Source organism: Schistocerca americana, chromosome 3, assembly GCF_021461395.2.
Source record: "Schistocerca americana isolate TAMUIC-IGC-003095 chromosome 3, iqSchAmer2.1, whole genome shotgun sequence".
NCBI lineage: Eukaryota > Metazoa > Arthropoda > Insecta > Orthoptera > Acrididae > Schistocerca > Schistocerca americana.
The window spans coordinates 781,322,021-781,337,664 of record NC_060121.1 but is presented as its reverse complement, the minus strand read 5'-3'; the positions used below and the strand labels follow the sequence as shown (position 1 = coordinate 781,337,664).

Sequence of the window (15,644 nt, the reverse complement as noted above, 5' to 3'; positions counted from 1 at the left end):
CGAAATTTCAAACAAAACGTCAACTTGGCGAACTGCTGAATCGGCACGAAAATTTGTAGATTACATAAACAAAATTATCCCGCTGTTCACTCAGGAATTCGTTTTCATCTCCTACCATTCGGGATTTGGGGCAGGAAATTCATTTGATAGGAACACCGGAAATTAGACGTACCAAGGGAGTAATACAACATCAACTAACATTAACGCCTTAACACATCAGTATACAATTATTCCGACTATCTTGGTGATAAATTGGCTAGAAAGTTATTTACTGTGCTGCGAGAAGCTGGAGGTGCTCTGTCCCCAACGATTCTTTCTCGTGTGCGTGATCTTGCAAGGGCAGTACGGAATATTTGCGCCACAGTAAGCAAGAGTAGGAAAATAGGCGTAAGATAAGTACAATTATGGTAAGAGCACTGCTTTTTGCCAATAGCTGGTCAAGATAACTTGCTTTTGCTTCATTCCTGGTCTGCGTATAAAAACCACAATCCTTCAGAGCTCCCTGAAAACTGTCAAAGTGCAATTCATACCTCCGGGAAACATTGGAAAGATTCAGCCTCTGGATGTTTTTTTTTCCCTGCCTATAAAACATATTGTCGCACTATCTGCAGCTAAGCCTTAAAGGATAGCCAGTTATACGATAAGCTCCACGATAAACTGTTTCGTGTTCAGCTGCATGTCATCACATTCCATCAGCTCTCATCACCCCGTGACAGCAGTATGATCCTATTTTTGAAGAGTGGATATCTAGCTGAACGTACTGCACGGTTGGAGTTTTTGATGGTGCGAAGCTTTGTGATCACTGAGGCGCGTAATTTTTTATTTGGTGCGCATGGTGCAAGTTAATGGTTTGTTTTGAACAGTTCCTGAATCTCGACGATGTCCATTTTGTGACGTATAACACATGCGTCCCATAGAAGGTTGATCTTAGCACCTTGCGGACACTCATTTTCTCTCGCCCTCCTGATGCACATGAGGAGTCGTTAGCAGGTATAATTTCTCTTTTCATAATTCTTAACATAACACTTTCAAATGAGCCTTAGTAAGGTTTGAACTTGCGACCTCGCACTGAAGGGGGGTCCCTTGTTAGTGACGTCACAACCAGCAAATTCTTCCTTCCACATTAATTCAAACGAGTCGTGTGAGATTATATTATTAAATTCATGTAGAAAGAATTGTCATTAAAACAGCCACAAACGCGTTCAAAATGATCACCGAATATTCACATTCCTTTAAATAGTTCGTTTCCTGTTCCTCCCATGGCAATGGGCTGTGGGAGGATGGGGCTATATTTATGCTTGGAAGAACTTATTATATTTTAACATAGTCTATGATATTACTTTCGTTTTCCGAAAGATTTAAATATTTCGATTTCCGGATGTTGAAAAGAAGTTCTATGTTACTGTACAATGGAACTCTAGCTGGAAATATGTTGGTATTAGATGCAACTACTGTATCTAAAATCCTTCATGTAAGTGGGCGGCGTCAATAATTATAACAGTATTTTCATTTGGCAACGTTATTTCAAGAAGCCAAGATGTCGAAGAAGGAGGTTCCTTATGTACTGACTGTGTCGGGTAAGATGCGGATACGGTTGGAGGAGGGGACCAAACAGCGAGGTCATCGGTCACATCGGATTGCGGAAGGATGGGGAAGGAAGTCGGCCGTGCCTTTTAAAAGGATCTACCCCGGCATTTGCCTGAAACGATTTATGGAAATCACGGAAAACGTAAATCAAGATGGCCGGATCGGGGTTTGAACCGCCGTCCTCCCGAATGCGAGTCCACTGTACTAACCACTGCACCACCTCTGTCGGTAATGCGGAGACGCTGGCTTGAAAGAGACACGAGGAGTACGAGGAAGGGCCTCCCTTGCCTGATGGACCGCTGCTCGAACTACGTGGCGGAGGGGAAGACCGCAAGTGTCCGGCACACCCAGGCTACCGCAAATGTCCGCGGTCGCAACAGTCCGGCATTCGTCGCGGCGTATTGCAGCTGTGTAGTACAGGGTAATGTCCCAGCCAGCCTTATGGTTGTTGACGGCATTGCTTGCTGGTCGCACGAAGGGTGGGTCCACGTAAATATCTGCGCGGGCGACGCCGCAGGAGTGGTGCCGTCTGCATGGAGTTCGTCTCCATACTGTCTGGTGGGCGGTCAACCTTGCCTTCGAGACGAGAGACAAGCATTAAAAAAAATTAGTCACGGTGAGCGGTAGAATAGGAGTCAGTATGACCTGTAAAAAGTGTATTACATAAAAACAAAGTGTACACGTAATGCAGCTTCAACGCCCGACACGACGAAGCTAGCCAAGTAAGGATTAATTCTGCCAATACTATTCTGCAACGAAATCGCCACGGATGAAAGTAATAAAATACATAAATCTCGTTGCCGACCCCATTGGAAATGGACATACCATTGCCGTGACACTTTTTAACAGCGCTTTTTGTTAAATCTGTAAGGTGATATGGTAGGTACTGATAGCCTTGGGAGAGCCAGCCCTGACAAAACTCTACCATCTGGTGAGCAAAATGTATGAGACAGGCGAAATACACTCAGACTTCAAGAAGAATATAATAATTCCAATCCCAAAGAAAGCAGGTGTTGACAGGTGTGAAAATTACCGAACTGTCAGTTTAATAAGTAACGGCTGCAAAATACTAACGCGAATTCATTACAGACGAATGGAAAAACTGGTAGAAGCTGACCTCGGGGAAGATCAGTTTGGATTCCGTAGAAATGTTGGAACACGTGAGGCATTACTGACCCTACGACTTATCTTAGAAGAAAGATTAAGGAAAGGCAAACGTACGTTTCTAGCATTTGTAGACTTAGAGAAAGCTTTTGACAATGTTGACTGGAATACTCTCTTTCAAATTCTAAAGGTGGCAGGGGTAAAGTACAGGACACGAAAGGCTATTTGCAATTTGTACAGAAATCAGATGGCAGTTATGAGAGTAAAGGGGCATGAAAGGGAAGCAGTGGTTGGGAAGAGAGTGAGACAGGGTTGTAGCCTATCCACGATGTTATTCAATCTGTATATTGAGCAAGCAGTAAAGGAAACAAAAGAAAAATTTGGAGTAGGAATTAAAATCCATGGAGAAGAAATAACAACTTTGAGGTTCGCCGATGACATTGTAATTCTGTCAGAGACAGCAAAGGACTTGGAAGAGCAGATGAACGGGATGGACATTGTCTTGAAAGGAGAATATAAGATGAACCTCAACAAAAGCAAAACGAGGATAATGGAATGACTAATTCAGGTGATGATGTTGAGGGAATTAGATTAGGATATGAGACACTTAAAGTAGTAAAGGAGTTTTGCTATTTGGGGAGCAAAATAACTTATGATAGTCGAAGAAGAGAGGATATAAAATGTAGACTGGCAATGCAAGGTAAGCGTTTCTGAAGAGAAATTTGTTAACATCGAGTATAGATTTAAGTGTCAGGAAGTCGTTTCTGAAATTATTTGTATGGAGTGTAGCCATGTATGGAAGTGAAACATGGACGATAAATAGTTTGGACAAGAAGAGAATAGAAGCTTTCGAAATGTGGTGCTACAGAAGAATGCTTAAGATTAGATGGGTAGATCACATAACTAATGAGGAGATATTGAATAGAATTGGAGAGAAGAGAAATTTGTGGCACATCTTAAGTAGAAGAAGGGATCGGTTGGTAGGAAATGTTCTGAGGCATCAAGGGATCACCAATTTAGTATTGGAGGGCAGCGTGGAGTGTAAAAATCGTAGAGGGAGACCAAGAGATGAATACAATAAGCAGATTCAGAAGGCTGTATGCTGCAGTACGTACTGGGAGATGAAGCAGCTTGCACAGGATAGAGTAACATGGAGATCTGCATCAAACCAGTCTCAGGACTGAAGACCACAACAACAACAACAACAACAACAACAACAACAACAACAACATGGTAGGCAATCAGATAAATAGGGTTGTTTTATCAAATCACATTACTCTCCTGCTACAATAGACCTCCTTCAACTTGAAAAAAGTTCCAGAAACGGTATAAAGCGTATGAAATAAAGCGGACTTTTTTGCCATTTTGAACTAGATATATCGATGTCTTACTCTGCGTATATTCCTGTATGCCATCCTGTGACTTGTGTGCCATTAGGCTGAAGATAACACACAGTTTTGTTTTACTTAGTCATATTCTAAAATGTATGTCTGGAACGCAGACATAAGACCGAACATCTTTGGAGATAACTAAAACAATTTTTGTGGGCGTACGTTAACGTTTCGCTTAAACAGTCGTGTTTGTATTACATATTTATTGGACATAAAAGGCGTTCCCGTAAAAATCGTTGTGGTCTGAAACTATTATTTCTAAATGTTCCACGTTATATTTTCTTGACAAAAGTTTAGCAGTTTATAGAAACAGTAAAAGGTCACAAAGACTGTTGAAAAACCTTGTGCCTGTTATCCGATCGACAAATGGAGTTCTTGGACGTTTATTTGTGTTTAATAATTTATCTTCATATCTGCTGCTTACATGTAGAGTACGTGGGCTGCTCTTACCAACTACAGACTAACGGCAATGTGAATGTGGGTATGCGAGCAAGAAACAAAGCGACATTGATGCGTTTCAGAGACAACATTGGCGTTCTTTGTGATAAGAAGCCTCTCCACCTAAAATCGAAGTTACACTGCGCAATGGTGAGGCCAGATGCATTATATGGAACCGAGTGTGATGAACACTCACTCCATTTCTTGGAAATGCAGACACTGAGAAGATCATTAAGCATTTCCCTGCTCGACCACATTAACAACAGAACGATCCGACAAGTAGTCAGTCACCCAAATCAATGATGAGATGCAAGAATTGAGACTTCGTTGGTATGGGCACGTCATAGGGACACTGCCGACTTCTGTTATCAATTCAGTCACTCATCTGTCAAGGGCCGTAGACAACGTGGAAGACGTAAATTACGGTGGCTTGGCGTTATGAACACAGATCTAAGGTAAAGAAGCCTAAATCCACAGGAAGCATTATACCGTAAGAAATGGCGTGCGTTGGCCCGAAAGCAGAGCCGTCCCAACGGGAAAGCGTTGAGGAGAACTAGAGTATGTTATCAATTTCGGAGCTATATAATCCCATGGTCGATCGATGAACTACATGAAACGATCCCTGAGAGAATAAACATAAAGTAAAGGTCAGATGAACATAAGGTTGGAAATGGATTCCAAGGGAGGTACAACCACTTGGACGTGGAGGTGAAAGATCTTTGAGAAGATGGATTTCATTGATTGAAAGCATGTATGAGAATACACCAGGCAAGTGAGAATTTTCTGTCTGTACTAGTGTTTCAGCTCTACGTTTGAGAGAGCAGTGATCCGGAGCACAATCATATAAGTAACCACATTAGGGTAAAGTGCCCGATTTTCGGATGGTGATCTAATTCCGGATAGATGGATATTTTTCTCCCTGGACAGTGCTGCCGATGTGGAAACTAGCCGAAATTCTTGTGCTTCCGCTGTTTTAGTGACCTGCTAACTGCCGAGCGCATCAGTCGCTTTCCGTACTCGCACTTGATTTTTTTTCGTAATATCTAACATTTCAATTTAACATTTTGTAGACACAGCGTAAGCTTCACAGCTGCGTAGTGAGTAGTTCGATACTTTATTTATTAGCGATATATCATATTTAATAAAACTTGTGAGTAGTTTTTAAATTTAGTAATTCATTACATGTTTCGGAAGTTCGGCCATGTTTGTCAAGTGGCAGAGGTGCCTAATCTCGGATGCTGCTAGGCTGCCTATTGTCAGCCATCTGACAAATGCGCCCCTTTATTGATTTCGCTTTCATTTTTTTTTTAAGGAGATGGCTGAAGAAGAAAGTATAGTGTTAGGCAGAGGAAAATATGAGTAAGGCAATGGAAGCCATTAGAAATAAAAAAGGAATTCTTAAAGGCGTCCAAAGTGTTTAAAGTGCCAAAATCTGCACTTTTAGCTTACGTGTAAAAGCAGGAAACTTGGAAGAGAAACTGGACTCTAGGATAGGTAGAAAATGTGCTTTAGGAAGAGCGTTCAGCCCAAGACAAGTTAAAATGCAAAAGGACAGTTTTAGAGGAACTATGAGAATCTTCAAAAGGGGGAAAACATCAAAACATCCACCCCAAATGCCAGCCAGAAAACAACAAAGGTGGCGGAAACGAGAAGGCGACAAAGAAAATCGCCGTTTGAGTTGTCGTCTGCTGAGGATTCAGAAAGTACTGTTTCCCTTGTCTCGACAGATGATGAAGAGAGTACAGATGAGGGATGCATCTATTGTTCTGCACCATACTAAGAAGATAATTCTGGAGAAGATCGGATAATGTGTTTAGGATGTTTGCGTTGGGTACATGAACTGCATGCTGCGACTGAGAAACATGGCTCGAATACGGACAAATGTGAAAACTGCAAATATAGTCTCAGCGTAGTTATACGTGTATCATTATTGTACTCAAACTGGAATATCCCAACATTACTTTTTGTACTAAGACAATATTCTTTCACTCTAAAAATGAACAGGTTTCTTTGACATAAATTATGAAATGTAACCCCCTAACTTCAGCCATAAAAGATTTATATATAACCAAAATGTATTTGGTTTTAACACGCCATTTTCGGGGGCTTTCAGCTTATTTTTAACCAACCGTATACTTAGATTGCCTTAGCTATTCCAAAACAGGGCAGCTTAACCCACCTTTCCTACTACCGAAAGCACGTCTTCCACCTAGGGAGGCAGCGTCGCTCGCAGGAAGTGCAGATATGCTTCGTCTCCGTGTTGTTGTCAAAGGATGATTGGTCCCACGATGTAGTTGCCAATAATTCTCGCCCAAGCACTGAGGCTGAACCAGTGCTGATGATTCGCTGCGACCTTACCACGTACATGTAGGTGGGTGTTGTGAAGATTGACGACTTCACCTCCTCACAAAGGCAGCTTATTCTGTGAATAAGGTGAGTAACAGAAATCCCAGCACCGTGATTGTCTGTGCGACGAACAAACGACAAAACCGTTGCTGCGGAGGAATTCCGTAACTTAAAAAGGCCTGCAAGCGTTGTAAGTCGTGGGGTCAAGTACGGAGAATGTTCCACGTGGTCGTCTGGCTTCCCCGCGCTGCTGGACCACCTGGCTGATGCTGACACGTTAGGTCACTGTCGGAGATCTTTTATCTCCACATTAAAGTGGGTGTACTTACCTTGGAAATCATTTCCGGCCATATGTATATAAGACCTGTTTTGCTTCTTGTTCTCTCAGGGGTCGATTCCTGGGTTGGTCCCCATTTAGGAAAATAATACTGTATTATTAGTGATTTTTTTTCCCTTGAAGCTTTCACGTTTAAATGCACGGATAAATAAGATTTTTTATAATACAAGTAAAAATTAACGTAAGTCTCCTTCAATAGTTATGCCCTTGATTACCAAAAGATGCAAAGACCTCCTGAAAGAATAGGAACCGTCTGCTAGAAAGCTTACTAGCTTATTATTTGCTTCCAGTTTGGAGTGATAGTGATTAATCTTACAATCATTAAGTATAGAATATTTCATTGGACCCAATAATGTTTAGCCATTAATTCAAACTTGTGCCCATTAAGCATCATCTAATGGGAGATGCTGTGGAATTATTATCTACATCTACATACATACTCCGCAATCCACCATACGGTGCGTGGCGGAGGGTACCTCGTACCACAACTAGCATCTTCTCTCCCTGTTCCACTCCCAAACAGAACGAGGGAAAAATGACTGCCTATATGCTTCCGTGCGAGCCCTAATCTCTCTCATCTTATCTTTGTGGTCTTTCCGCGAAATGTAAGTTGGCGGCAGTAAAATTGTACTGCAGTCAGCCTCAAATGCTGGTTCTCTAAATTTCCTCAGTAGCGATTCACGAAAAGAACGCCTCCTTTCCTCCAGAGACTCCCACCCGAGTTCCTGAAGCATTTCCGTAACACTCGCGTGATGATCAAACCTACCAGTAACAAATCTAGCAGCCCGCCTCTGAATTGCTTCCATGTCCTCCCTCAATCCGCCTGATAGAGATCCCAAATGCCCGAGCAGTACTCAAGAATAGGTTGTATTAGTGTTTTATAAGCGGTCTCCTTTACAGATGAACCACGTTGTTGTTGTTGTTGTTGTGGTCTTCAGTCCTGAGACTGGTTTGATGCAGCTCTCCATGCTACACATCTTCCCAAAATTCTACCAATGAACCGAAGACGAGTATCCGCTTTCCCCACAACAGCCATTACATGTTCGTCCCACTTCATATCGCTCTGCTATGTTACGCCCAAATATTTAATCGACGTGACTGTGTCAAGCGCTACACTACTAATGGAGTATTCAAACATTACGGGATTCTTTTTCCTATTCATCTGCATTAATTTACATTTATCTATATTTAGAGTTAGCTGCCATTCTTTACACCAATCACAAATCCTGTCCAAGTCATCTTGTATCCTCCTACAGTCACTCAACGACGACACCTTCCCGTACACCACAGCATCATCAGCAAACAGCCGCACATTGCTATCCAACCTACCCAAAAGATCATTTATGTAGATAGAAAACAACAGCGGACCTACCACACTTCCCTGGGGCACTCCAGATTATACCCTCACCTCCGATGAACACTCACCATCGAGGACGTTACTTTCTCAATTTCCGATGCGAAGAATCATTTACCAAAAATCTTTGTTTAACTAGTTTTTTTCTCACTATTCAAGAAACGTAAAACCCATAAATTCATTTGAAAATGGAATCCAAGTTTTTGAAAAAGTAATGGTATAACTATGTTAAGCACAACATAAACCGTTTGGATGTTTCATTTTTGTTGTGAATAAGAAACAGTCTTCTTTTCCTAAACTGATTTAATATGTTAGATATGTTGTATGTCAGTAATATACGTCAGTTATTTGCCTATCTACTCGAGAACCAAGAATACAATATATCGTCTGTTTGCATAGCATCTGTAACTTGTTGCAATAAGCTTAAAGATGGAGAAATCAATAATAATTGATCTCTGTGTCTGTATACGTGGGCATCCTGAAAAGTAGTGCTTCCAATTTTTTTATGTGAAGACTCTTAAAACTCTTTAAATAAGTCAAACGTTATTAACATTATACATCTTCGTACTTCATGTCTACATATTTGTAGCGTTTAACATGGCGGCGTGTAATATAACTGTGCCGGTGCGTGAGAAACAGCGTGTTGTAGTAGAGTTTCGAAACTGAAGAGTTCCTTCACACATGTAGCATGCACTCTCCTTTAGCGAGATAATTCCAGCCCACACACGAGCGCTGCGACATCTGCAACAATTCGACGCCTTGGATTCACTGACATTGATCATTCCCCATACAGTCCCGACTTGGCCCTATCCGATTTTCATCTGTTTCCAAAACTTAAAGAACACCTTCGAGGACTTTGCTTTTTGCTAGTCATGAAGCGGTTAAAGCATAGATGAGGTTGTGGCTCAGTCAACAGAGCCAAACATTGTACAGTGACAGTGTCAACAAACTGGTCTCATTGGGACAAATCTGTGAGTCACCAGAGTGACTATGTAGAGAAATAAATATGTAGACTTGAAGAATATTGTAGATAATGAAAACTGCACCAGTTGCTTGTGTTCTGACGCATACCACAACGCGTTTCGAGAATTTATTCTCATTTTCGAGTGTTTGCGCATTTGTTTATAGTAGTATATTTGGTGATGTTTGCATGTGGGATGTTCTGCCTCTCATGCAGTCTAACCGCAAAAAGATGCGAGAGAAGTAGAAAATCACACATGTAAACATCACCAAACATATTCATGTAAACAAATGCACTTGAAAATAAAGAATAAATTATCGAAACACCTTGTGATAAGCATTAAAACATTAGTAACTGTAGCAGTTTTCATTATTTGAATCATGAATGACGCAGTTGCAGAAGTTCCTGAAATATCTAATATGATGAACGAACTGAAGAATAGTGACTTAGCGTATTAATAATGTTTGTTTTATTCGAACAGGATTAAGAGTTGTCGCATAAAAAATTTGGAGTCATTACTTTTCAGCACGACCTCAGATAATCACAAAGTTGTCATGCGGTGTAGGACGGAGGGTACCATGGTACCCTACTAGTTATTTCCTATTCCACTCGTAAATGGAGCGAGGGAAAGACGACTGTCTATAGGCCTCCGTACGACCCCTAATTTCTCTTATCCTCGTGGCCCTTAACGCGAAATCGAAATTTACGTTGGCGGCAGTAGAATGGTCCTGCAGTCAGCCGCAAATGCCTCTTCTCTAAATTTTCTCAGTACTTATTTGCATGTCTGAAGGAACAGACCTTGGTGACAATCCACAGTTGTACGAAATAGTTCAAAATTTATTCGGCGATTGAGAATTCTTTGACATCGGCTATACTGGCTATAGCTGTGCTACCTGCTAGTGACAGAAAATTTGTACAGCACCCGGGACTCGAATCCGGATTTACCGTTTATGTAAGCGGTCGCCTTAACCTGTTCGGGTATCTGCGAACGCTCCCCGGACCGACCAAAACCACCATACGTCACACTGTCTACGTCATTACGCCACAGTCCACAACATTCATCACTTACTATTCACCAACTGTATTAACTAGATTCGCGCGCCAGCGAGAAAAGGACTAATAGGAATCGAGAACCTAAGGTCTGTTCTTTCGGACACGTGATGAGTATTAAGACTAGACGGGCATACGACAACAATAACAGATACATTGGTCTCGAGTCGTCGTAGTTTCATTCTCCCTGGCGTGGCCATCAAATTATGTTAGTGAGTATTAGCTGATGAATATATTGGATTATGGCGTGACCCAGGTTCAAAAATGGCTCTGAGCACTATGGGACTTACCTGCTGCGGGCATCAGTCCCCTAGAACTTAGAACTACTTAAACCTAACTAACCTAAGGACATCACACACATTGATGCCCGAGGCAGGATTCGAATCTGCGACCGCGGCACCAGCGCGGTTCGAGACTGAAGGGCCTAGAACCGCTCGGCCACAGCGGCCGGCTGGTGGAGATCCCAAACACTCGAGTAGCAGTCAGAAATTGGACGTACAACTATTATGCAGGCGGCCTCCTTTATAGACGAAGTACGCTTTTCTAAAATTCCCCCAATAAACTGAAGCCGACCATTGGCCTTCCTTACTATCGCCCTTACGTGATCATTCCATTCAGATCGCTTTACAACGTTTCACCTGGATATCTAATCGACGCCTCTGTGTCAAGCAACACACTATCAATGCTGTACTCGAAAATTACGGCTTTGTTTTTCCTATTCAACTGCATTAATTTAAATTTTTCTACATTTCGAGCAATCTGCCGTTATTTACACCAAATAGAGGTTCTGAAATATGAATAAGTCTCCTTCAACATTTCTATAAGTGATAGTTATTGATTTTGCTGTACTTGGATATAGTATATGAAAGATAATAAAGACCTTACAGATTCAATATTTTCTTTTTTTTTCAGGCGCACTTTGGCAGAAAGTTCAAACAGTCGCAGTCCTTGGTTCGCCTTCTCAATGGGTATGTAATAAAAATAAAGACAATTAATCTCGTTTATTGTGACGCTTTTCCAAAAGTAAATCAAAAAACGCTATTCTTTTGTCATATGATTGTCATGTCGATGTCTCCCGACCCATCTATATTATTATTAATCATATGGCACACAAAAGAGTTTCTAAATCATAAGAGCCGCTACACATATTATTGTTAAACTATTTATTTTATTTAACGTGATGTGATTAGGGCCATCAGACCTTCTCTACCATAGGACTAGTGTTTAGACACATACAGTAGTAACTTTTTTGCATCATGGTTACATAAGAAATAACTTTTAATATAACAAATTGTATTAAACCTACCCGCTTGTGTGGTGACAATTGAGTAAATAATACTTACTGTGAACTAATAAAGTTAATACTGGCAGTACTTCTGTTGCTGTTACTGTTGCCCCATAATAATAATAATAATAATAATAATAATAATAGATCCCGTGGAGGCCCGGGAAAGGAATAGGACTCCGGTATGTTCTGCCAGTCGTAAAAGGCGACGAAAAGATCAAAACACTAATAGGGCTAACCCCCCTTTTAGTGTGATTAGTTCGTTCAGGACAGAACTAATGAAGCCTCGGACAAGTGCTGTCATGGTCGGGGACGACGCTTGAACCCTATACCCGTCCACAATGGTAACGACACTGCTAGCCACACGGCGAATGATTTAAATCCAAATAGAGGTGTTTTGCAGGATATGCTTCCTGCAACCACTCTAGAAGGAAAACAAAGGCAGAGGATGAGATGGTCAGATGAAGTTAACGGACACCTCATGTTCTGTTATTACCAAGCAACAAACTTAGGAACCAACACAACTGGATACAGATCACAAGTATACACAACATTTATTACCAGATACCCAGAATTAAAATTTCTAACAGAACGACGACTAGCTGATCAGATCCGTGTAATAATCAAAAATAACAGGATACCCCAGTCAGAATTAGAAAGCATTAAACAACAAGTACAACAAATACTGGAACAAAATAATGTGCAATCAGAAGAAGAAGAAAATACAGTAATGGACTCAAACATCCCAGAGCAAACTAACAAAGAACACGCATCAATTAAACAATCAGAGGAAAACGAAATCTTAAGACAGCCACCAGAACAAGCACAAATAGAACATGAAGTGACACACATGTTAGATATAGAAGAAAAATTTCAGTTGACATATATAGAATACAAAGACACAAATACAGACATTAGACCATTCTTGCATAGACCACCAAATAACCCACAAGTTCAAACAACAATAACAACTATCAACACAATCATACACAACAAAATAAATGAAAATACAACTATGGAAGAGTTACAACTACTGGTGTATGTAGGAGCACTCACTACACTAAATATACACACTAGGCATAGATCAGAACCAACCAACACACAGAAGAAACCCACAAAACCAGCATGGCAACACAGGCTATAGATAAGAATAGAAAAACTGAGAAAAGACATTGGACAGCTAACACAATTTATAAGAAATGAAATATCAGACAAAAAACGAAAAAAGTTAGGTAAAATATCACAACAAGAAGCGATAGAGCAATTAGATGAAAAGAAGCAGAAATTACAAGCATTGGCCAAACGACTTAGAAGATACAAAAAAAAGTGAAAATAGAAGGAAACAAAACCAAACATTCAACACAAACCAAAAGAAATTTTACCAGACGATAGAAAACACACACATTAAAATAGACAATCCGTCAAACATAACAGACATGGAACACTTCTGGAGCAACATATGGTCAAACCCGGTACAGCATAACAGGCATGCACAGTGGATACAAGCAGAAACAGATGCATACGAGATGATACCACAAATGCCTGAAGTGACAATTTTGCAACATGAAGTCACCCGAGCAATTAATTCTACTCACAATTGGAAAGCCCCTGGAAAAGATAAAATAGCAAATTTCTGGCTAAAGAAGTTCACCTCAACACATTCACATTTAACTAAATTATTTAACAGTTACATTGCAGACCCATACACATTCCCTGAAACACTTACACATGGAATAACTTATCTGAAACCTAAATATCAAGCAGACACAGCAAACCCAGCTAAATATCGCCCCATAACATGCCTACCAACAATATACAAAATATTAACTTCAGTCATTACACAGAAATTAATAACACATACAACACAGAACAAAATTATAAATGAAGAACAAAAAGGCTGTTGCAAAGGAGCACGAAGATGTAAAGAGCAACTGATAATAGATGCAGAGGTGACATATCAAGTTAAGACTAAACAAAGGTCGCTACACTATGCATACATTGATTACCAAAAAGCTTTTGATAGTGTACCCCACTCATGGTTACTACAGATATTGGAAATATACAAAGTAGATCATACATTGATACAGTTCCTAAACATAGTAATGAAAAACTGGAAAACCACACTTAATATCCAAACAAATTCAGATAATATCACATCACAGCCAATACAGATTAAGCGTGGAATATACCAAGGAGACTCATTAAGTCCTTTCTGGTTCTACCTTGCTTTGAACCCACTATCCAACATGCTAAATAATACAAATTATGGATACAATATTACTGGAACATACCCACACAAAATCACACATTTGCTCTACATGGATGATCTAAAACTACTGGCAGCAACAAATCAACAACTCAACCAATTACTGAAGATAACAGAAGTATTCAGCAATGATATAAATATGGCTTTTGGAACAGACAAATGTAAGAAAAATAGCATAGTCAAGGGAAAACACACTTAACAAGAAGATTACATATTGGATAACCACAGCGACTGCATAGAAGCGATGGAAAAAACAGATGCCTATAAATATCTAGGATACAGAAAAAAATAGGAATAGATAATACAAATATTAAAGAAGAACTAAAAGAAAAATATAGACAAAGGCTAACAAAAATACTGAAAACAGAATTGACAGCAAGAAACAAGACAAAAGCTATAAATACTTACGTTATACCAATACTGACCTACTCATTTGGAGTAGTGAAATGGAGTAACACAGACCTAGAAGCACTCAATACACTTACACGATCACAATGGCACAAATATAGAATACATCACATACATTCAGCAACAGAAAGATTCACATTAAGCAGAAAGGAAGGAGGAAGGGGATTTATCGACATAAAAAACCTACACTATGGACAGGTAGACAATTTAAGAAAATTCTTTATAGATCGAGCAGAAAGTAGCAAAATGCACAAAGCAATCACTCATATAAATACATCGGCTACACCATTGCAATTTAATAACCACTTCTACAACCCTTTAGATCACATAACATCAACAGATATGAAGAAAGTAAATTGGAAAAAGAAAACACTACATGGCAATCACCCGTATCATCTAACACAGCCACACATCGATCAAGACGCATCCAACACATGGCTAAGAAAAGGCAATATATACAGTGAGACGGAAGGATTCATGATTGCAATACAGGATCAAACAACAAACACGAGATATTACAGTAAGCATATTATTAAAGATCCCAATACCACAAGAGATAAATGCAGACTTTGCAAACAACAAATAGAAACAGTAGATCACATCACAAGCTGGTGTACAATACTAGCAAATACAGAATACCCCAGAAGACATGACAATGTAGCAAAAATAATACATCAACAGCTTGCCTTACAACATAAACTTATAAAACAACACGTTCCCACATACAAGTATGCACCACAAAATGTACTGGAGAATGATGAATACAAATTATACTGGAACAGAACCATTATAACAGATAAAACAACACCACATAACAAACCTGACATCATACTCACCAATAAAAAGAAGAAATCAACACAACTGATCGAAATATCCATACCCAATACAACAAATATACAAAAGAAAACAGGAGAAAAAATTGAAAAATACATCCAGCTGGCTGAGGAAGTCAAGGACATTTGGCATCAGGATAAAGTTGACATTATACCAATTATACTATCAACTACAGGAGTCATACCACACAATATCCACCAGTACATCAATGCAATACAGCTACATCCAAACTTATATAAACAACTACAGAAATCCGTAATTATTGATACATGTTCAATCACCC

At 39.9% G+C, this 15,644-nt stretch overlaps 1 protein-coding gene across 1 annotated transcript in view; it reads left to right on the top strand.

Annotated features, from left to right (window-relative positions):
- The window catches only part of LOC124606401 (putative mediator of RNA polymerase II transcription subunit 12), a 509,903-nt gene that overhangs the window by 327,261 nt on the left and 166,998 nt on the right, over positions 1–15,644 (top strand). Inside the window, exon 5 of the mRNA XM_047138381.1 lies at positions 11,481–11,536. Within this exon, the coding sequence (XP_046994337.1) occupies positions 11,533–11,536 (4 nt within the window). The 5' untranslated portion in view covers positions 11,481–11,532. The remainder of the gene's footprint in view (positions 1–11,480; positions 11,537–15,644) is intronic.